Below are 21,025 nucleotides of genomic sequence, written 5' to 3' on the forward strand. Positions count from 1 at the left end.
CTACCTCATCCATTCACCTCGTTGCATTCTTGCTTCCTCCCTTACCGTCTCACAGCAACGGTGCCAAATAATACACGAGGAGGTCGTGGAAATGCAGCAAAGTCACTCGGGCCCGAATTGACTCCTCAGCCCTGTCTGCAGCCCGCGCTGACAACGTTGACAAACTGGTGCCTGTTGTACGGGTCCCGGTGCTGCTGCTCGCAACAGAGTCATCATCATCATACTCATCATCGTCGTCACCATCATCTTCTTCCTCACTCCTGTCTAGCTCCGCCCTCCGAGCAAATTCGGCCAGATCGACAGAGGCGAGAACCCTCTCCACACGGACCCTCGTGACCTCCGAGGTGATCGCTGGCAGCGCCCTCGGCTCCTGAAGAGCATCAAAGAAGGAGCCGATCACGTCCAGCAGGAGCATGCTGGGACCAGTGTTATCGCTACTCGTGTTGCCGTCCTTCAGCGATGACGTACCCGCGGGATTTTTTTTCGGTAGAGAGGTTGAATTCCCTTCCATTGCACCTTGTTCCTGTCTATGGTCACCACTTCTGACGTTGTTTCTTTGGCTCCTCCACGTGCCCATTTCCCGCGAGACAGGCGGTGCCTGCGTTGAGGACACAACAGTCGATGAAAACGTCAACCCCTCCACGTCAAACACGTGCCTTTGCGGCGGATGCGGATGCTCCTTCTGATACCCCTTTGCCCTCGTCGTACATGTCAGCCACTGCAGAATCACCAGGGCTGGCGCACCGTCGATGGTGCCATTCATGTTTGTCATCGCTGGTCGTCCTTGTGGTGTTGACTTCGACCCGCCAACAAAAAGCGGTGTCCACAACCGGACGAATAGGGCGAAGAAGAAGAGCTGTTGCCTCAAGATGCTCTCCGACTGACGCCACCTCTCCGGGAGGAGACCGTAAACCGCACTCCATGTCTCCATGCGGCACAACACGTCGCGCAGCAAGCGAAAAACAATGAATTGCAAGAGTGCCAGGCCACTCACGTAATTCCCACCACCTGCGGCCAATGCCCCAAGCACCGATTCCTCCTGCGGTGACACGCAACCCCGCAGCGGGTACCGCGAGGCCCCTGTGGCCCCAGGCCTGGTGGACCTCGCCGCAGTGTCACCGTGTTGCGCACCCCGCTGTTCATTCACAACGTGACTTGGAAGAACGAAGTGCTCCTGGAAGAACGCAAGCGTATTCAGCGAAATCTGGACACACCAGTGGAAAAGAAACAGTTCGTCGCTGTGGTCAAAGCCACCGCCCATAGGAAAATGCGGGTAGTTGCCAAGCGCGTGACGCAGACCACAAAGAAGGGGCACCAATGGTGATGATGAGGGCTGGAGTGGAGCGCTCGACCACGTTGCCTCGACTTCGTCGCCGGTGTGTGAAGAGAATCGGCCTCGCACGAGTTCCATAAGAAATGGCGTCAGTTTTGACTCATCCACAGCTGCCGCCTGAAGGAGCTGAGCCGCAGCCTCATGTGAACCATTTCCGCCCCCCACGTAACTTGCGGCAGCAGCAGCTACAGTCGAGGTTTCGCGGCCATTCGTCACCTCCACGGCAGTGGCATCGTACCCGGAAGAAAGCAGCAGGGCGTCATCACCAACAAGGAGTTCCTGTGCGGTGTTTATATTGTGCGCCAGACTCAGTATGGCAGCCATCCACCCCTGCACAACACATGGCAGCACCCGACGCAGCTCCTCCATGTACTGTGAGCAAAATACCAGTTCTGCATCACACAGCATGTACGACAGTGCCCCACCGCGAGAGAGAAAAGCCACCCAGACAGACGCACTCAACACATCTGCGAGGAGCAGCTGCATGGCGCCAATCAACCACCTCGTGGTGGAATACGACGAAAATGCCGTGGTGGATTCTCCCGCAGCGCAAAACAGCTGACGGTGCATCTTTAAAAACTCCGCAGACTTCAGAAATGTCACCAACGCCTGTCTCTGTCGCAGTGTTGTGCGTAGAAACGAAAGAAACAAACGCTGCATCGTGATGTCAAGCGACTCTATCACGAGAGCATTGGAAAGAAGAAACGACACGCATTCCAATTGATTTCCCCGAAATTCCCCATTCGGTTCTTGTGTTGACTGCTGCCCCATTTGCTCCAAAGGCAACGAATCTTGACCGGTCATTGCAGCCACAAACCGAATCAGAGACAAAAGAAAAAGTCCATGTGAGCGCGTGCAGCCGTTGGCGTAACGCAGGAAAGTGTACTTCTCCGGCGATAGAGGCTGCCTCAGCGGCTGCGAAGCCTCTATCCCACTGCCCTTCGTCGTGAAGAGACTTGATGAAGCTGGCACAAGAAGGAGTTCCAGCAACAATGCGTATGAAATACGGGGAAAATGCTTCAGACGCTGATACAACTCACGGCACCCACAATTATTTCGTCGTGCAACCTCCTCGCACATTTTAGGGTTATACGCGGCCTCATTTGTTTTGTACATCAGCCGTGCGTCCCGGATGAGGTGCTCCACCATGGCCCTGCCCGTACTTTCAAGACGACTGCCTGTACAGACGCTAAAGTCAGCCTGCAGGTAGACGAGGCTTGGGGTCAACAGGCGCAGCAGGTGTGTGTCGCACCCGGCGTATCCCGAGTCATCCATACGCCGTAATGTACGAATCGCGTCAGCTGCCATCACCACCGCGCGGCGAAACCGCGATGGGTCACCACCCTCCGCGCCAATACCGTAACTCAGTGCCCTTGCTCCCAGCAAGTCCCGTGCAAGCTTGTCCACGCGTTCTCTAACCCAAAGCACAGCAGCAGAGTTCGGTGGCATTATAAACATGCCGGGTTGGGCCCGTACATGGGCCTTATTACCAATCCCACCTTCATCGCCGTCAAACTTGTATCCAGTACTTCTGCTACCCTTGTTGTTGTTGTTAGTAGAAGTAATCGTCGTGGTGGCGCCGTGTGAGACCTTATCCCCCTTCTTCCCACTCCCCTCGTCCTTTTCAAGACTATAATCAGAATTCTTTCCCTCGGCCTTGAGGCCAACAGCGTTCCACAAATTTTGCTGTCGTAGCAACACCTCTTGCACTGCCCCAACGAGAAAGTCACTGGCAATCAACGCACCGTACAGCGGGTCCATGCGAAGTTGCATCTTATCCATCTCAGCATCCACCCACGCGGCGTGAAGCTGGAAAAACAGTCTTGTCCCCTTGTGCACTCTGCCAAGACGCAGAAGCAACTGAATCAGAGGAATATGTAAACTCTCACTGTACATGAGAGGCATCGGCACACGGAGCAAGTGTGTTCGTATGGCAGTCACGAGCATATCCTCTAACCTTAAAATAAGTGGTAGACATCCCTTTGCAACAGCCGTTTCCTCCACACCACGCAACAACTCCGCCGCCTCAAGATACTGCCGCCCTGCCAAGAGTTGAATTACCTCATCCTTCAGCACATCCGCAAAGAGTGCGATGTCCTGTGAACTCGGCATCCCGAGATTTCGATCCAAATCCAACCGCACGTGAGAATGACGCTTCATCGAGGCAGACGTGCCACCGGCCGCCAGTGTCGCGTCACGCCAGAGCCGCACCGACGGCGTATTGAGCGACCGTGTTGTAGCCACCAGATGAGCGCCGCCAGTATAAATGCCAGCATCGCTATTACTGCTCCTGTTCCCGTCGTGGTGGCGGACAACATCAGCGTCACTGCTGTCAGCACTTGCGTGGGTGGCAAATGTCTTGTGGGAAGCATTGCCCCCCCATGTAAGCCGCAAAGAAATGAGACTCGGTCTCGCCCGCGCCTTCACATTATTCCTGTTATTGTTATTTCTTCCACCAAAAATAACGGGGCCGGTGTCACTGTTGTTGACACCACCGCCACCGCCAAAAAGAAGTGACACACCAAACACCTCCGAGACGGCACGGCTGTCCTCCTCAGCAGCCCCAGCGGCGTACGTACTGAATTTACTAATAGCAGATATAGCGGCCTTCGTTCCTTGCACGCGGCCCTTTAAACTCTCCATTAAATTACTCGCGCGATTCACATCACGGAAGAGCTGCAAAAAATCCGTGGTGTGTGCAAAGACGGCGGCATGTAGGCGCCTTGTGGCAATGTTGTGATCCTCGGAAAGCTCTTGGTCCAGTCTGAGAAAGCTGGACTTCGTCTCCGCAATGAGCTCCGCAAGGACTTCATCCTTGACAAACCGCACACCGCCGGAAATGTCGGCGTAGCGCGACTTGATCCAGCCCTCACGCTCGCCAACACGCACCTCTGCCTTTCGGCGCTCCTCTGAGCGGTGCCGCATACGCGCCATGAGTTGTGCCGCATCCGCAGCAAGCACACCCCCAGCACCGCCACGTTTACTTCTACCAGCATAACCGTCATTGCCGTTCTGGTCGTCTTCCCTCGCATCATTTTGGCGACGACGGATGCGAGCAGCGCGCACCTCAGGATTGCGCGATCGCATCTACACCTCCAGCGCCTGCGGCTGCTACTCTCCCCTGCTCCCCACGGATATAACCGATAGAAGGCAGAAGTAGAGATGTATATATGCGTAGATGTAAGTAAAGGAATTGTAGTCCCCACCGCACACACACACAAAGAAAGAAAGGATATCAAGCCTTCCCTTCCCCGTGTATAATAAATGTGTAATTATGGATGTATGAATCCAATGGACCCTCTTTTTGTACCTATTTCTTCCACTAGTAAAGAAAATAAACACAACGGAGGTGCAGTTACACAGAGAAGCCAGAAATATATATACACACACAGGTATATACAATGCATGAGTAGAGCACGTCCTTCTTATTCTCGTTGGAGAAAAAAGGGGTTTATCAAAAAGAAGAAAGTATGGAGATGAGGGCACAAAACTGACGTAGAAATGATTTAAAAGCAAAAGAAAAAAAAAAGCAAACAAACCAAACAATCAAAAAAAAGCAACAAATCAAATCCACCCACCGCCACACTTTTTTGATTCTTTTTTTTTTCTGGCGTGTTTGTGTCTGTTGCTTCCTCCAACTGGTTTAGTTTTGTGTGTGCAGCTGCTCATTGCGGCTTCTCCATCCATCCTCCCCTCCTTTTGGTGGGAGTAGCATGCATTTAAAATGGCCACCAGATCAGTATTAGTCTCCGTGCTGATGGTTTTAAGAGCATCTATCACAAAGAAAAATTCTCAGAACTACTCTGCTTCTACATCATCCATGCCTTCTTTCTCGTTGTTGTCGCTTTCAGTGCTACTGCTGCTGCTGCTGCTGCTGCTGCTGCTGTTTGAGTCGGTGGAAGGATCCTCGTAGCGCTCCGGGTGCTCTTCCACTTCGTCGCTGCGGAAGCAAATCAGGCAGTGCAAGTTGCCCCCTCCCGTCTTTTTCTTTCTCCCTGTGCCCGCCCCGGCCGTTGTTGTCGTTTCGCTGCCGCTCGCAACAGGGGCAATTTTCGCTTCAAAAAGAGATGTTGGTGGTGGAGGCAAAGCGCTGACGGGTGTCTCGCTCTCCCGCTGACCCTGCTGCCGCTGCTGCTCCGCCGCCGTTGCCGCTGCCGCATCGTCATCGCCCTTCGCATCATTATTCTTCTTCTTCGGCACGCGTGTCTGTATTCCCATTTCTGGCCGGCGTATGTTGTAAAACTGTGGGGAGCGGCACATGAGGTCCTTCACAATTTCGCTCCACTTTCTCGCGTACATTGCCTCGTGCCGACCACGACTCACCTCACCTATAAAGATAGTCGTCTCCGTATTCAACTCCGGCACCTGCGGGGCGTAAAAATCCGTTTGCGCCAGTGGAATCTCCTGATATCCAACGGGCACCATGTAGTGGTTGTGGCAATGGTACACCACCGCAGCGTGGGGGTCACGCAAAACGCGTTTTAGCTCCCGTAGGGCCTCCTCCGCTGTACAGCTTGTACGACCCTTTCCCTGAGGCTTGTACAACATGTACGCCCGTCCCTTAACGCCAAAGTGGCGGTTGATGGCATGAAACCACCGAAAGAGGGTCCCATTGCCTGTGAAAGGGCCCCACGAAATCTCATCAAACGGCGGCGCAAAGCCAAGAATGGTCATGATTTCCTCCTGCGCCACAGGCGCACGAGAGACGCCCACATCAGCCTCGCCCAGACGTGTGTAGAGATAGTTCCATATAGACGCCAGCGAGGACACACCGCAGCTCTTTGGATATTGTTTTGTCACACTGAGTAGGCGTGGGAGACGCAGACAAAGTCGTTCTTCCAAGTCCTCACGTGTGGTGGTGAGGTTTTGGGGCACCAGATCACTAAGGTCTGCCATACCATCAACGGCTACAATCCGCATGTGTCGGTTATCTTCGCTGTCCGCTGCCTGTCCGACTCGCATCATTTCTCCCTCACCTTTCTTCTTCGCCCCTGATGAGGGCCGCTGCAGCTGCTGCATTTGCTGCCGTATGCGACTGGAGATGAGAGCATCACGCTCCTTCCTTGTGATCCTTCGCCGCACCCTTGGCAATGAGAAGTCTATGGCCCAGGCCTCACCACCACGCGGTGCAATTATTTCGGCCTTGTCCACATTGGACGGCAATGTCGACTCTGAGGGTGTCTCCATCACACAAACAAACAATCTCACACTCACCTCTCAGAGAACCCCCCGCGAATTCGTTTTTATTGGCAGCTCCACCGACACGATAGTGCAGTGGCGGGACGAATAACACACACACACTGGCCGTGTGTGAATCAACGCAATATGGACGGCGGGATGAATAAATCGCACAACCAGAAAGAGGGAGGGCACTACAAATGTTCACTTGACACATCCACCCACAGATAGAGCCGAAAAAAGGGTAGGTTGCAGAAGCCACCATCACACAACAGAAGGCAATGGCAGTGAGAGAAAAAAAAAAGAAGAAAACGCCATAAAGAAGGCAGTCACGTGAACACATGAAGAAAAGCAGAAAGAAAGAGAGAGTATGTGTGTATGTGTATGTGTGAGAATCCAAGGAAGACCCCTTCGCCGCCCCCCTTCTCTCAAGGGCACAAAAGGGGGTTAGGGTTAGGGTGGAGTTAAGGTGTTAAGTAGCCGTGTGAATACCTGCGAAGAGGGAGCCGAGCCAAAAAAAAAAAAGAAATTCAAAGAGGGTCATACACAAGTGGCAATAGGGAAAAAAAGAGAGGAGAAATAAACAAATAAATGGCCTCTCCAAAAGAAGAAAAAAAAATGGAAATGACAGCGCGGAGAAATGTTCCTCATGGTTGATGGTAGTTTTTTCCTTGTAGCTGGCGATGACTTTGTTCAATTGTACGCATCATGTGCAAAACAGGAGTGCATACACACACACACACACACCACACAAACGCATACTTCACTGTTGCTCCTTTTTCTTTTGTGTGTGTCTGTGTGTATGCCTGTTCCTCCTCTTCACCGCTGGCATGCATGGATGCCTGGCTGCGGGTGTCAAGTGTACTTACTCACCGGCACAGCCATGACCTCTACCACTGCGAATAAATTATTACACACATGCACACACACGGAAACGTACAATCCCCCTCTTCCTTCACCTCGCCTCGTCAGCTCCCACTCCTCCTTGTTCTCGCCCCTTTGCTTTGTTTGTTTGCTTTTTGTTGTTGCTTTGCTTTCGATTTAATTTTGTTTCTTGTGTTGAGGAGGACTCTCCATCACACACTCCTTTGTTTTCATCTCCTCCCACTCCTTCTGTGGGCACCGCATGGAGATAGACAAAAACACACATAAACACGTGTCCTCTACTCCTCGTATTTCCACTTCTTTCCCTTCTGCCGCTCTTACCCGTTCAAAATGTCACAACTGGCCTTCATTCCATGCGACTCATGACGTCTCCTCTGTAGGCCCGTTCGTTTGCCCCTTCTTTCCATACTTCTCGCATGTCTTTACAATGGGCATTTGGTGGCCTTTGCAGACAACGGTCGTCCCTGCTCCAATTCTTGCATCAACTGCTCATACTCCTCTGCGCTCATCGTTGCACGCCAGTATGCCTTGTGAATGGCCTGCCGGAAGAGGGCGTACTTGTAATCACACCAATACAACGTCCGTAGCTTCCATACATCGGGTGTCCAGATGACAACAATGCCCGCCACACAGACGCAAGGAACCCACCAGCGTTGAATGAGCGGCACCCACCCGGGATGGCGCTGCTTGAAGAGCCAACTGTTCATCCTTTGCTGCGGGGGCCTTTTATTCCCACCCGCCACCTCCGCCGATGTACGCTCCACACGGTACTGTCCCCTCATGTTGCTAGCCGCAGCTGTGGCTGTGGCAGTATTGACATTTTCGTTGCCGCGACTTTCTAGTGGCGGAGTCCCTCCTAAAACATCAGCGCTGGTCTCAGTTGCCCACCGCTTTCCAAAAAAGGGTATTTTCGCCCAAAGACTCCGCGCGTATGTCTCCATGGCCCGTGCGTTGGCCATGTCATACGCCATGATCTCCTCCTGTATTTCCCCCACAAATGCCTCCGCTGCCTGTAGGGAAGCCGCATCTGCGCTCCCCGGCGCAGGGCCCTCCTTGGGAAGGCCCAGAATGAAGTTACGCGTGGCTTCATTTGCCGTCGACTCCACCCCTGTGCGTGCGGTGGAGTGGCCGCCGCCGCCGTCGTGACTGACGTTCGTCATCCCCCCACCCGCGACGCAGATGTCGTCAGCGTGAATAACTGCAAGCGAGAAAATTAAAGAAAAAAATAAATAAAAGAAACAAAAACGGCGCAAAGCCGGCCAGAAAATTCCGTGAACAGCGCACAAGAAGCAACAAACATGGGATTAGGGGACAGCACGCAGATAACACAGGGCGCGGAGCGTAAAAATGGTCGCCGGAAAAGGTTGAAGAGAGCGACGTGCCCACAAAACAGCAAGAGAAAAAACAAAAACAAAAAAAATGCAAAATCCTTTTGTATAGAATCCATTAATAGAAAAAAGACTCGTCATTGTATAAAAAACAAACAAGAACACACACACACAATGTAATCACACCTCGAAGGAGAAAAACACAGACAAAAAAAGTAATTGCAGCCAATGGCACCTCCTTCCGTCCTTTACTTTTCGATGTGCCCATGCAGAGCGCATCCAACGGTGAGGGCATTGTCACACGGAGTCAAAAATCTTCAACATGCCCGGTGGTTTGTCCCTTCACCATAATGACACAGCCGTTTCTCTCCTCCCCTCTCTCTCTCTTTCTCTCTCCACCGCATCCCATTTTTATGCATACTTCTCAACCGTGAAATGGGAGCCACAGTCACATTATCGCACGCGCCGTCACAAACCAAACGCAGATGGAGAAAAGTAAACAAAAGCAAAATACAAACGCACACAAATAAATAACAATAGTAAAAAAATATACAAAATAAAAGCACCGAGCCAGTGGCATTCCCGGCGGAATGGTTGTATTTATCAGACAAATATGGTGATATTACTATGGTGTATTTGTTTTAAATTCGGATTGCGGTGGTATAGCACCGACATGTCGAGTCCTCGTTGTCGCAGTGGCGTGTCGATAAGAAACAGCTCCTTCAGCTGCGGAAATCCGCATAACAGTCGTATGTTCTCCACATGAGGACACGACTGAAGCCATAGCTTCTCAAGAGCGACACATCCAGTAGGCATGCACCGCACGCCGGTCATCTTGTCGCCAGCAACGCCTCCCTCCTCTTCCCACTCCCGCCCCCCCATGCAGCGCGCTGGGAGGTTACCGCTTGGAGACAACTTTGCCAGTCCACTACCTGTCACGCCTGTCGCACTTAAATCCAACTCCTTCAGCTGCGACAGCCAACGCAAGACGGCAACGTCGGTAAAATTCTTGCAATGTGCGAGCCGAAGACGTTCTAGACCCGGACAATACTGAAGCGCTCGCAGACCCTCGTCTGTCACACCCGTGCCGCTAAGTGTGAGCTCTCGCAGTCGGTGTCGGCTCACCACTGCTGCCACTGCCGTTGATTTTATGACGCCGTCGTTTGTCGTCATCGTCTCGATGGGAGAAGGGCCGTCATCCGGATTCTTCTCTTTTCCAGCGATTATATCACCGACTGTATCATGTGGTTCAACGTCGCGGGGAACAATCGCGCACACACCGGTTCCAGAGGATGGTTGAAGGATGAGGAAGTCCAGGTGCGTGATGTTCTTGCACCCGCGAAGAGACAATGTTTCCAGGACCGGGCACATCCTCAGGAACGAAAGGGCATCTGACGTCACCTTGGTGGTGCTGAGGTCAAGCCGCTTGAGTCTCGGCAAAAACAATGCAGCATTCCACTGCTGCAGTGAGTGCACAAGAACAGAGTGCATAATGAGTGTCATGAGCTGCGGGCATTGTGCAAGGCCGACAGATCCCTCCTCATCAACGGTTGTGTGGTGCAGGTCCAGCAGCATGAGGTGCTCCAGTCCGCCAAGGAAGTTCACATCGTTTACGGCGTGGCACGATTGCAGCCGCAGCTTCCGCAAAGAACGCGCCCCAAAAAGTGCCGCAATGCCTTCATTTGTGACGGGGCAATCCGACAGGTCCACCTCCTCGAGCTGCTGCAAAGCCCCCAGGAAGTTGGCATCCGTCAGCCGATAGCACTGCCGCATGCGCATGACACGCAGTGCCTGACACTGGGAAAGTGACACCACACCTCTGTTTGTGACACGCGTGCGCCCCACATCCACCTCCCGCAACCGTGTGAGATTGCAAAGCACATTAACATCAGAGACTGCACCACAGCCCTCCAACGAAATCCATTCCAGCGCAGCAAAGTCTTTGAGAGGCACAAGACCCTCATCAGTCACGGAAGTCTCAGTGAGATTAAGCTCGCGCAGACTATCGCAGAGTGCGCCAACGAGGCACATTAGGCTGGTAATACGACCACACCACTGCAGATCGAGCTTCGCAAGCTCTGGACAGAAACGCAGCGCCGTCAGACTATCGTCTGTGACGCTGCTGTAGCCCAAATCCAGTACCCGTAGTTGGTTGAGGGCCCTAAGCCACTGGAGACTTTCAATTTTCCGGCACCCTTCGAGAGACAGGCGTGATAATTTATTTAACTTCGAGACGTCACGATACATGCCCTCTTCTGTCACCTGAGTGTATGAAAGATCCAAATCACGAAGCGCGCAAAGCGATCGGTGCCGCAGGAACCGCGTGCAGGACACCGAGGAACTCATGCAGAGCGAAAGTCTTTCAACATGGCGGCATTTTTGGGGAAGCAGACCTAATTTTTCGCTCGTCAAGTGCGTGTTGCGTAGCACCAGTGCCCTCACATCTGTGCAGTGTGGCAAAAACGGTGTGACGTCGGAGACTTGCTGGCCATGCAGAAAAAGCTCGCGTAGCAAAATCCTACGTGTCGGACTCTGTAGCTGCGCCGTCAGCAACCTCACCTCATCCGCGTCAAAACTGTGCAGGCTCATTGACACTGGAAGCGGAGAACGCCGCACCCACCAAAGGGCGTACTGCAACGCCTCGGAGGTGGATGTTTCTGTTGGCGCTGCTGCTGCCGCAGTTATCTTATCCGAAGCGCGTGTAGTTGTCCGCTCCATGGCCGCAACGCTTGCCGCCGCTCCTTCTTCTTGTGCTGCTGCTGCTGCCGGTGGTCGTGGCCGCAGCGCAGCTGCTCCTCCGCACGCCGCTCGAGAGGGGGATGTTTTGTGTGATGTCAAGAACTGAAGAAGCTCCTGCGGCGGTGAAAAATAGGCGCTCATGTCTGAAACCAAATTTTCCCCGACAATGCTACCTCCACTATCACTGATAGAGGTTCTGCGAGTGTGACTGCCTTTCGTTTGGGCGTTGGTTTCACTGCATGACGACTGCCCGGAATCCTTAGCAGCAGCTGGGCCCGGTCGTCGCTCAAAACGGAGATTGCCCGGCAGCACGTAGCCCTTCTCCCGCACCTCCAGGGCTAGTCTGGCATATGGACTGCAGGCGACAAGTGCCAGCGGCGCGTCTGGCGTCAAGTATGCCGCAATGGAACGTAAAGCCGCAAAGGATACACCTGCTGAAAATGGTAAAGAGGGTTCTGTTGTGGTTGGATCCATCGCCCTTAACGGCCGATGCCGAGGCTGTCGTTCCTCTTCTCGTCCGGCATGGGAATCTCCCAAGAAACAGCGAGTCACCGCTTGTGGTGGCGCTGGAAAGCTCATCCGCGCCTGCTGCATTTCACTCCCGTCACTCCTGTGGCTTCGCGAAAAGAGTGCTGTGGGGGCTATCTGCGGGCGCATTTCTTTTCGGGCAATACCACTTTGTTTCCCCCTCCCTCCTCTTCACTTCTCGTTTACTTCCACTTTCTCTCCCGGACTAATTTGTTTTGTTATTTTTGTTCCTGTTCCTTCCGCCTTTCTTATTCCCTTGTATTTGATTGAAAAACCGGTGGAGTGCGGCGTGTGGCACTGCCCCACCCCAACGCACAGCAAAAACGAGCAGAAAATAAGAAAAAGTAAAAGCAAAAAAAAAAAAAAACGTTGTGCCCACAGTAAAGGAAGAGCCGCTCGTATCCGTAATTTCCACTCACACCCTCTCCTACAGACAACTGTATGTATGTATGTATGTGTGTCGCGTATTATCAGCCAATTCGGTGGATTTCAACTACTCGATCACCGGCCAGCAGGGTGGCGAGAATGATGGCAGAAGCCGCACTCACATTCAGCGACACCTCCTGTGGCCGCAACAAGACAACATCGTCTTCCAACACCACCCCGTTCTTCCCCTTGGCACAATTCCCCTTCGTTGCTGTTGTGTCTGCATGATGTAGCCACCGCCGCTCGTACTGCTGCATCCAAGGAGAAGGAATATGCACGGCGTGTGAACACAGGCGCACTACCTCTGGTGGCAAACCCCTATCCTCATTGCCCAGCAATAGGAGCCGACGTCGCATCGGCTCTCCTCCTTTTTCTGTTTCTCCTTTTGCTTGGCGTCCGCTCCGCATGATTGCGTCCATTGGCATTGTGATGGCCGCATACATCTCAAGACTGCATGGGTCTCCTCGAGCCCTGTGTTGGGCAATGGTGTTCTCCAGAAAAGTTGTGGTGGGCACCACGCTACGGTACACAGCCATGTGTTCCATAACCCCGGCGCTCGCCCGCGCCATTGCCGCGGTGCACCCAGCGCTGTCACAACTCAACACAACACACCGCACGCCCAAAAAGAACGCCGACCGCATGATGGCACCGACATTGCCCGGGTCGATAACGTGATCGAGGAAAAGCACGTTGTCGCCACCGCCACCACCCGAATGCCCAGACCGCCCCTTGTTATCGTGACCATTATTCCCGTGAGCAGAAGCATTGCGACCGCCACTCGGCCACGGACACGCCGCAACATCCCACGGCGTGTAGCCTGCCACCTCGAGTACAACGTTCTGATTACGCCGCTCCCCGCACAGCCGCACCAACTCACGCCGCTCCACCGCCTTTATATCGAGACGCATGGCCCGCGCAAGACGCACGATGCGCTGAATTTTTGGATACTGGTGTGGCACCCAAACGTCACCATGAGAATCCCCTTCTTTCCCCTCCTTCCTCTCACCATCCTCCTCCTCATGACTATGGGACGTGTCATATGCTTTTGCGTCACCCAAGGCAAGGCGGAAGTCCCGCACGAACAGGCAATGCAGCTTCTGCCGGTGCGGGTGTCGACACCCAACTGCATTGTAAAAGGCCCGGAGAGCGTTGAGTACACTATGCGTCCCGCAGAGACGATCCATGTGTGGAGGCGGTGGCTCCGGGATAGCACTCCATCGGTGCCCTATCGATTTGTTCACGGCATACAATTGACGGCTCCCACGCTGCATGTACAACCTCTCCCCTCACTCCTCTCTCTCCCTCTCCGAACGTGAAACGAGAGAAAAGGAATATGCAACACAATAAACAACGCTGCGCTAGTGCACACAAATGTGTGCATATGGAGGAAAAAAAGGGACGTGAAACTCGCTAACAAGAGAGTGAAACAGAATCACATGCGCATAAACATTATTTATATATGTATATAACTCACCCCGTCCCTCTATTCTTCAGTAACCCATTCATTTGTTTGTATCGTCCCCATCTTCGTCTAATTTTGTAGACACTTACCAAACATGTCTTTCCTTTCTCTCTCTCCCTCCCTCCACACACACACACACACACACGCAGAGAACCCTCTCTTCCCTCCACTCTCGCATCCAGGCGACTTTTTCTTCTGGTTGCCGCATTTTGTAGGGGGGGGGGGGGGGGGGCTCCACACCATAAAACCTCTTCTGGCACACAGGCAGAAAGACTATACATGCATATGGACAAAATAAAACAATAAAGAGAAAGGTATTTATATACGTATGCGTGTTTTATTTAAAAAAAAAATACAATGTATTCAAGGTATACGAAGCGTACGTAAGGCAGTTACTTCGCCACCTTCGGCATCAGCGTCACGTAGTTTTGCAAAATGCTGCGCCAGCTCTTCTTGTACCGTCGCAAAATTTTCATGGCAAAGCGAGATGACATGTATGCCAACTGTCCTCTCTCCTTCACGCCGTAATTCAGCAGCAGTGCGTGGTAGTCAAGTTCCTCCATGACTTGTAGTCGCCGCTCGCGAAGGAACTGCTGCACATCGTCGCCCCCCGCCACTGTGCGTGCAAGGCCAAAGCAGTCGGTGAACCCCTGTGCATCCCCCACGTCAATTGCGTCAAATGCAGAGCCATGCGCGGCGTGTGCAATCTTTATGACGCGGCCGCCACCCTCTGACCAGTGTGGCATGAGAAAAAGCGGGGTACGGTACACCAATACACTACTCTTCGTAAAATGCTGCTGCATGTGCGTCATCATGGGTCGGAACATTGTGTGGGGAATATACCCAGGCACCCCGGAGGTCCAGTGCATGACGACATCATCCCAGAACTGCTTCGTGCTGGTGCTCTTCAGTCGTGGGTCTGTTGTGCCGTCCGGGATGGTGATGGTGACGTTGTAAAACAACTTCGTCGCCATCATCGTAGGTCGCACTGTCATTTTGGCATCGCGCGGGGTGAGCAGCTCAACGATTTCCTGCGACCCCGGCGTGAAGCGCTTTTCAAACCTCCCCAGCTCCGGCAGCGGAGGTACACACAACTCCATCCACCGCACCGCCTTCGCAAGGCTCTCCCTGAATTTCTCCGCATTTTCCGCCCGCTGCTGCAACTCCTCATTCGTGAACGTGAGCTCCGGCACAAGCTCTTGGCTGCGGCTCGTGCAGATGACGCCAAGGTAATCCTGCTGCATGCCGCTTGCAAACCGCACGCGTACGCCGCCATTCTCAAGCGGTTCAAGGCCGCCCTTGTCAATGTGCGGCTTTGGCAACACGTGGCAGCTGTGAGAACCGACCTCGCACAAAGACAGCAGCGCCCGCTCCAACTTGAGTCGATCGCAGCAGAAAAACGTCGGGCTCTCACCCTTCTCGCGAAATTCATTCAAATCCACGTCGCACATGTCATTCCCAACGTGGTCAAATGTCAAGATACGACCAACTACGCTCCCGCTTGGAACAGAGACGTTCAGCACGTCGCCCATAACCTGCGTGACAGAAGGGGTGAGCACAATGGTGCCGCGGTCCATGTCGTTGTTGCTCAAGTGGTGGGCAAGGTCGCAGTCCAAGCCGTGGACGCGCAGACAAAGTGCCATGAACGGCGCCATCATGCCGTCACCAACGACAAGATATTTCCCCTGCGACGACAAATCACTGCTCGGGCGAATGTGCGCCGCAAGATCCCTACGAAGAGAACCAAACGCCGTCACACCTTGCTGCTGCTGCGCACGCAAGGAAGACGAAGAAGAAGCCGTGTTATTAAAGGAAGAGCTAGAAGACGGTAAACGGCCTTTGCTGCCGGCAGCGAGCGCGCGACTACCAAAAAGAGCAAGCCGACGGCTCGGTGATGACAATGACACCTCCGTTTTGGTTGTCGTTGCCGGTTCCGTGGGGAAGGAGGAGGAGGAGGAGGAGGATGCTGAAGGAGGAGGTGTTGGTGAGGAACTCGACGGAGGTGCAGGCACCACTCCCCCATTGTCATTGGTCTTTGTATTACTGCGGCGGCGGCTACTCTCGGCATTTTTAGAGCCATCGCCAGGCGTCGCGCCCATTTCTCTCCTTTACCCCCTATCCGCCTATCCTCCCCGTGTGAATGCGCCCTTTTTCTTTTCTTCTTCTGTTTAATTTGTTCTTCCTTCGCTCGTTATATTAGCTCTAGGTGGGATAAAGCACGATAAGCAGATAAAAGCGAGAAAATGTGCATCCGAGAATAGAAGCGAACAAAAGAAAAATAATTCTGAATGATACCTCCGTCACGGATTTTTGCCTACATGTACGCATTCATTTATGCACAAGGAGCGTGGTGTGAGTGAGTGCATCAACGCCGTCTCCGTCTGGGGCAGATGCGCATCGTTATTGGCACTACGCCGTTTCACTTGCACACATTCCAGCCTCTCTACGACTGAGGGTGTGAAGGCTGCTGTTTTGTGCCAAGCTGCAGCTCACGCACATTCCCCTCCTCGTCCTCCATCGGTATCTGCTTCCACGCCTTGCACAGCCACTGCACCGAGGAAATGGTGTTCAGGTCCTCCCCGGGACAGTAGGGATTGTCAAAGGCAAACTCGCCATAGTACTTCGCAAAGTTCTGGGAGATGGTACCAGCAAGAGTCACATGGTGGTCAAACTGGTACTCCCTCGCCAAGGTGTAGCCGTGCGCCTGCCAGTAAGTCACGGGTGGACTCTCCCTCTGCATAAACTGCTCCACACTCCCATGGTAAGTGGAGTTGTAGTATGTGTCAAAAACAAACTTCTCCATCAGGCGGGCGGCGATGTTCATCTTAAGATCACACACGTTAGTAAAGAGGTCCTCGTCGTAGCCGAGTGAAATGCGAAGACGGTTGCGGCGAGTCCAGTCGGGCTCACCATTGATCTCCTCCCCGCGCTGCAGGTTGTTGATTGCCCGCCGTGGGGCACCCAGTGCGAGCTGCAGCACCTCGCGGTCCATGAACACAACGTCAAGGCGCCGTGAACGCACGACAACATCGCAGCTGCCCAAATACCGCTGCAACCCCACAGCAAACTCCCTCTGGTAGGAGTGATCGCCGCCGCCTGCACGGCCCGTCATTTCGGGGTCAGTGGCGCTGGCGTTGATGAGCATGTCGCATTGAAACTTTCGTTTGGACGACACAAAGGCGGAAATCTCCGCATCGGTTCCGAGCACTTTGCGTGCTGCATCGTGCACAAGAAGATAATACTTCTTTGGTAGTGGAAATGACATCCCCCGTCTGTCTTTCTGATCTTCCCTCTCCTTCTTTCCCTTATACGCACACGCCCTCTCTTCCTTCCTACTTTATTTTCTTGCTTCGTTGCCGCGCGTAATGCCTTTGCTTTCTGCCCCTCTTCCACTGAATTGAACTAATCACCCTGTATTTTGACGACTATTTGCTATTTGAAGACTCCTCTATTCACTCCTTCTTGCTGCTTGGGTGGAGCTTTTGCGTCCGTCAAAAGACATGTCACCCTAATCCTCTTCATAGCAAAACCAAAACATGTCGCGTCACGTAAGAAAGAGTGGACAGAAAAAAAAATAAAAAAAAACCTTGCATGAAAAAAAGGTGGGGAAGGATTGATGGATACATTTTTCTGTCATTCACTTTTCCTCGCCCTCTCTATCTCTCTCACTATGCATGTGTACATCATATATGTGCGTTTGCCCTTCCCAGTCCTCATCCAACTCTTGTTGGTGTTTTTAAAAAGTGATGCGGTCCTTCACTGCGGCGCGGCGCGGCCCCACGCCAATCTTCCTCCGCCGCTGACTCCACCACGTACGCATCTCATGCATGTATGTATGCGTAGTGGGACGCTTAACTATACTTGCACGCATTCCGCCAGGATGGATCGCCCAACTCTATTTCCTGCGCTGACGATCTCTCTCGCCTGCACACACACACAAAAAAAAAAAAAAAAAAACATTTGTATGTCCGCGGAAAGCAAGTGAGGAATTAGAAGAAAAAAACTTTTCTCAACCATCCTCTTTCCCCTCCTCTTCATTTTTCTATTTATTCATTTGTTTGTTTGTTTGTCTTTCGTGGCCTCACGACAAAAAATATCAAAAGGCATGTTATTTTGCACCCTCTTTTTTTTTCTCCTCGTTCTAATGTTTGTTCTCCACTTTGCTGTTACTCTGCGGCTGCGGGGGTCGTTGGGTGGCTCACGCCCCGCACAACGAGGTCGTCCAGCCCCGGAACACTCTCCAGCACCACCCCGTGCTCGTTGGCAAGGAAGAGAATGGAAAAAAAGAAGAAGGCTGGAGAGAGAGTGCCGGTGGCGGATATCGTCGGCACCTGCGGCAAAATTGACATAACAATTTCACTGAACCGCGGCAAATCGTTCCCACTCGGCCTCTCCGAATCCCTCTCGTCCTCGTCCTCTTCCTCATCCCCATTGGCCGCACGGCGACGTTTGTGACCCGCCGTTTTCTGTTGCACCTCCCTCTTGTGGCACTGCTCCTTGACGGCGGAGTTGCGTTGTATCGCGTCGTCCAACAACTCCCACATCGCCTGCCGCAGCTTTGCAACGTCCACCTGCGACGGGAGTGCCGTTTGTGGCGGCTGCAGGACTTTCGCAAGCCTCATTGGATCAGCGCCAGCGAGTTCATTGGCACCGCTGCGGCGTCCGTCGTTCAACACTGTCCCCGTGGTGCTTGCTGCCTGCGCCAACTCTAACCGCTCGAAGCTTGACAATATTTGCGCCTCCACTTGCCGCAGCGGGTCCTCCGCGTCCCCGTAAGCGCGACCGCCATCCTCATCGTAGTCGTCGTACCCGCCAGCGCCCATGAATTCGTCGTCGGCCTCAGCACCGCCGTAAAAAAACTCCGCCGGCATGGCGCCGACTGTGCCGGAGCCGCTACCCCCGCCATCTGCATCGTCGTGGTTTCCAAATTGACTCTGCGAGTCTTCATTCCTCCCTGTATCCCAGTCATTCTTCGCAGTCATGCCACTCACGCGTCGTGACGGTGCAGCGCTGCTGAGTGCAAAATTTTGGCCCGTTGCGGACTTGCGCAAGAGATTCCACTGCAAGAGCGACGTTGAAAAGGGCTGAAAGAAACTCGGCACGGTGATTGGAAATGGAAGATACGACGGAATGCTTTTACCGGGTACGGGCGGCTCTGCAAGCAACAACCCCGCCTCTTGCGCCCTGCTGCGCTGCACAGCACTCTGTGTAAATGCAAGAATGGCATTTGGATCCTTACTGAGCAGTAGTTCCTTCCCAATTGACGTAATGTTCTTTCCGACAGTTGTGCTCTGCTTGAGGGTTGAACTGTCAAAGCCTTTTCCGCTCAGGAGGAACGAGGATGAGGACAAGGAGCTCACCACGTCCCCACCATCTCCAGAGCCTCCTGCAGCAGAAGTAGAGATCAGCTCGCCCGGTAGGTCAAACACAACAGTCTTCTCACGCTTAACACGTTTGTTCGCCGGAGTGGAGGCTCCCGGGGTTTGTGCAAAAGCCTGGACGACACGGTGCTCCTTGTGCAGCCGCAGCAATTCGGAGTTTTTGTGTGCTCCACTACCCAACAAGGCATTTGCTGGTGGCTCTGCAAGCGGGAACCATGATGTGGGGTCTTCTGCCTCGAGTGCCAGACGATTTTCCCCGAAAAGACAACCGTCCATGGCATTTAACTCCGTGGCTCCTGAGACTAAATGACGCGCCTCCACCACGGCACGCTCGCGCAAAAATTCACTATTTGCATCGCCCCCATCCGCAACACCAACGCTGGCGACTGTGTTGCCATCGTCACAAACATCGCCGTAATCCATGCCGCCACCCCAGTCCCCATCATCCATGCCATGATCATACTCAGGAGGCTGTTGCTGTTGCTGGTATTCTGTAGGGAAGAGCGAGGTAACGGCCCCCAGCTCCTGTGGATTTTCTTGTGGTTGGCCTTGTGGTTCCCCTGCAGTCATCATATGACCACCTCCAAGTTCCTCCGCCTGTATTGGCGCCGTGTGTGGCAGGAGCAGCAGCGACGGCAACATGATCGATGGCCGCCCGGCCTCCTCCTCCTCTGCATTCATGCTGCTATTGCCACTCAGTCTGTTACCACCTCCTGCGCCACTGCCACTAACACTTCCATCGCCGGAAAGCGGACTGTGCCCCGCCGATGCTGTTGTCAAAAAAATAGACTGGAACGGAGGTAATTCGAGGGGAGCGTCAAGACCAGCATCGAACTCTTCTTCAGCAACAGCGAACGTTACCGTTTCCTCGTCCTCCGGTTCTTCTTTGACTTTTCGTGATCCACCATAGAGTCGAATACGTCGCGCAGAGTAATCCCGACCTGTATCGCGTGCGTAATCCACGTCGAGAATCAAATTTCCCGCGCTCCCCAATGGTGTGTTGTGCAGCAACAGACCTTGGGCGTTGCCCTGATCAAACTTTTCCGTGATGGCACGAAACTGTGCATTCATGCCCGTGTGAACAAGTGTCATGCGACCCCTGCCGTCCAAATTGATTTCTGACGGATCCATTGCGATAGTGCGGACCGACTGCGTGCGGCGTTGGGCAGCCTTCTTCCTGCGTTCAGCAGCAGCGGCAGCAGCAGGGCCTTCGCCACTGCCGTCATCATCCGCAACATTTCTCTCGCCGTCGCTGCCATCATCACCGCCCTCTTCGTTTCGCAGCAGACGCCGCACCATCTGGTTGGAGCGCTGGTAAGTGCTGTCAACGCGACTTGTCCAGACCTTTGAGCAGCCCTCAACAACAGTTGCCACCTTAGCAAAGCTGGAATACTCGTCGGTAGTTGTTGCAGCATCTAATGTGCTCTCAACCGTATGGGTGATGCCCTCCAGCAGGTTGCTAGCGTCCTTCGAGACCCAAGCATTCTTGCGGGTAATCTTACCTTCAATGGCTTGCAGAAGGGCATCATCAAGATCCTGCGCGGTGGCAAAGCGAGGACGCTGACGTGATGCGGAAAGCGTTGGTTGCTGAGTGCCTTGCTGGGTGAAAGGAACGGTGCCTCTTCCCTCGTCAAATATAAACGATGGATCAACAGGAAGCATCGCCGCAGCATTATGCTCACCACGCCGAAGAGGCTGGGGCGGCTGACTCTCGTTGCCCTGCATGATTAAACCAAAACAATAACAATAACTTCTTTTTCTTCTA

The 21,025-nt window shown here is 53.4% G+C and overlaps 8 protein-coding genes across 8 annotated transcripts, besides 11 other annotated features; all 8 read right to left on the minus strand.

Moving 5' to 3' along the window:
• Nucleotides 1–21,025: part of a sequence feature (heterozygous, non-Esmeraldo-like haplotype) that runs on past both edges of the window.
• Nucleotides 50–4,420, minus strand: Tc00.1047053508175.170 (hypothetical protein, conserved; the record flags this gene model as incomplete). Its single annotated transcript, XM_815880.1, has 1 exon — nt 50–4,420. One exon carries the CDS (start codon nt 4,418–4,420, stop codon nt 50–52), a length of 4,371 nt encoding a protein of 1,456 aa, XP_820973.1.
• Nucleotides 210–247: a microsatellite.
• On the minus strand, nt 5,132–6,520 carry Tc00.1047053508175.180 (hypothetical protein, conserved; the record flags this gene model as incomplete). The annotated part of the gene is made up of 1 exon (XM_815881.1): nt 5,132–6,520. The coding sequence occupies one exon, from the start codon at nt 6,518–6,520 to the stop codon at nt 5,132–5,134; it is 1,389 nt and encodes a 462-aa protein (XP_820974.1).
• Nucleotides 5,185–5,219: a microsatellite.
• Nucleotides 5,444–5,503: a microsatellite.
• Nucleotides 7,238–7,273: a microsatellite.
• On the minus strand, nt 7,819–8,556 carry Tc00.1047053508175.189 (hypothetical protein, conserved; the record flags this gene model as incomplete). The annotated part of the gene is made up of 1 exon (XM_815901.1): nt 7,819–8,556. One exon carries the CDS (start codon nt 8,554–8,556, stop codon nt 7,819–7,821), a length of 738 nt encoding a protein of 245 aa, XP_820994.1.
• Nucleotides 9,089–9,120: a sequence feature (CT-rich).
• Tc00.1047053508175.200 (hypothetical protein, conserved) lies at nt 9,328–12,120 on the minus strand (the record flags this gene model as incomplete). The annotated part of the gene is made up of 1 exon (XM_815882.1): nt 9,328–12,120. One exon carries the CDS (start codon nt 12,118–12,120, stop codon nt 9,328–9,330), a length of 2,793 nt encoding a protein of 930 aa, XP_820975.1.
• Nucleotides 12,311–12,358: a sequence feature (A-rich).
• Nucleotides 12,430–12,452: a microsatellite.
• Tc00.1047053508175.210 (hypothetical protein, conserved) lies at nt 12,462–13,688 on the minus strand (the record flags this gene model as incomplete). Its single annotated transcript, XM_815883.1, has 1 exon — nt 12,462–13,688. One exon carries the CDS (start codon nt 13,686–13,688, stop codon nt 12,462–12,464), a length of 1,227 nt encoding a protein of 408 aa, XP_820976.1.
• Nucleotides 14,004–14,027: a microsatellite.
• Tc00.1047053508175.220 (hypothetical protein, conserved) lies at nt 14,272–15,978 on the minus strand (the record flags this gene model as incomplete). Its single annotated transcript, XM_815884.1, has 1 exon — nt 14,272–15,978. The coding sequence occupies one exon, from the start codon at nt 15,976–15,978 to the stop codon at nt 14,272–14,274; it is 1,707 nt and encodes a 568-aa protein (XP_820977.1).
• Nucleotides 15,817–15,843: a microsatellite.
• On the minus strand, nt 16,323–17,144 carry Tc00.1047053508175.230 (hypothetical protein, conserved; the record flags this gene model as incomplete). The annotated part of the gene is made up of 1 exon (XM_815885.1): nt 16,323–17,144. One exon carries the CDS (start codon nt 17,142–17,144, stop codon nt 16,323–16,325), a length of 822 nt encoding a protein of 273 aa, XP_820978.1.
• Nucleotides 17,913–17,951: a microsatellite.
• On the minus strand, nt 18,046–20,985 carry Tc00.1047053508175.250 (hypothetical protein, conserved; the record flags this gene model as incomplete). The annotated part of the gene is made up of 1 exon (XM_815886.1): nt 18,046–20,985. One exon carries the CDS (start codon nt 20,983–20,985, stop codon nt 18,046–18,048), a length of 2,940 nt encoding a protein of 979 aa, XP_820979.1.

Source organism: Trypanosoma cruzi, genomic scaffold (assembly GCF_000209065.1).
Source record: "Trypanosoma cruzi strain CL Brener 1047053516707 genomic scaffold, whole genome shotgun sequence".
Classification (NCBI taxonomy): Eukaryota; Euglenozoa; class Kinetoplastea; order Trypanosomatida; family Trypanosomatidae; genus Trypanosoma; species Trypanosoma cruzi.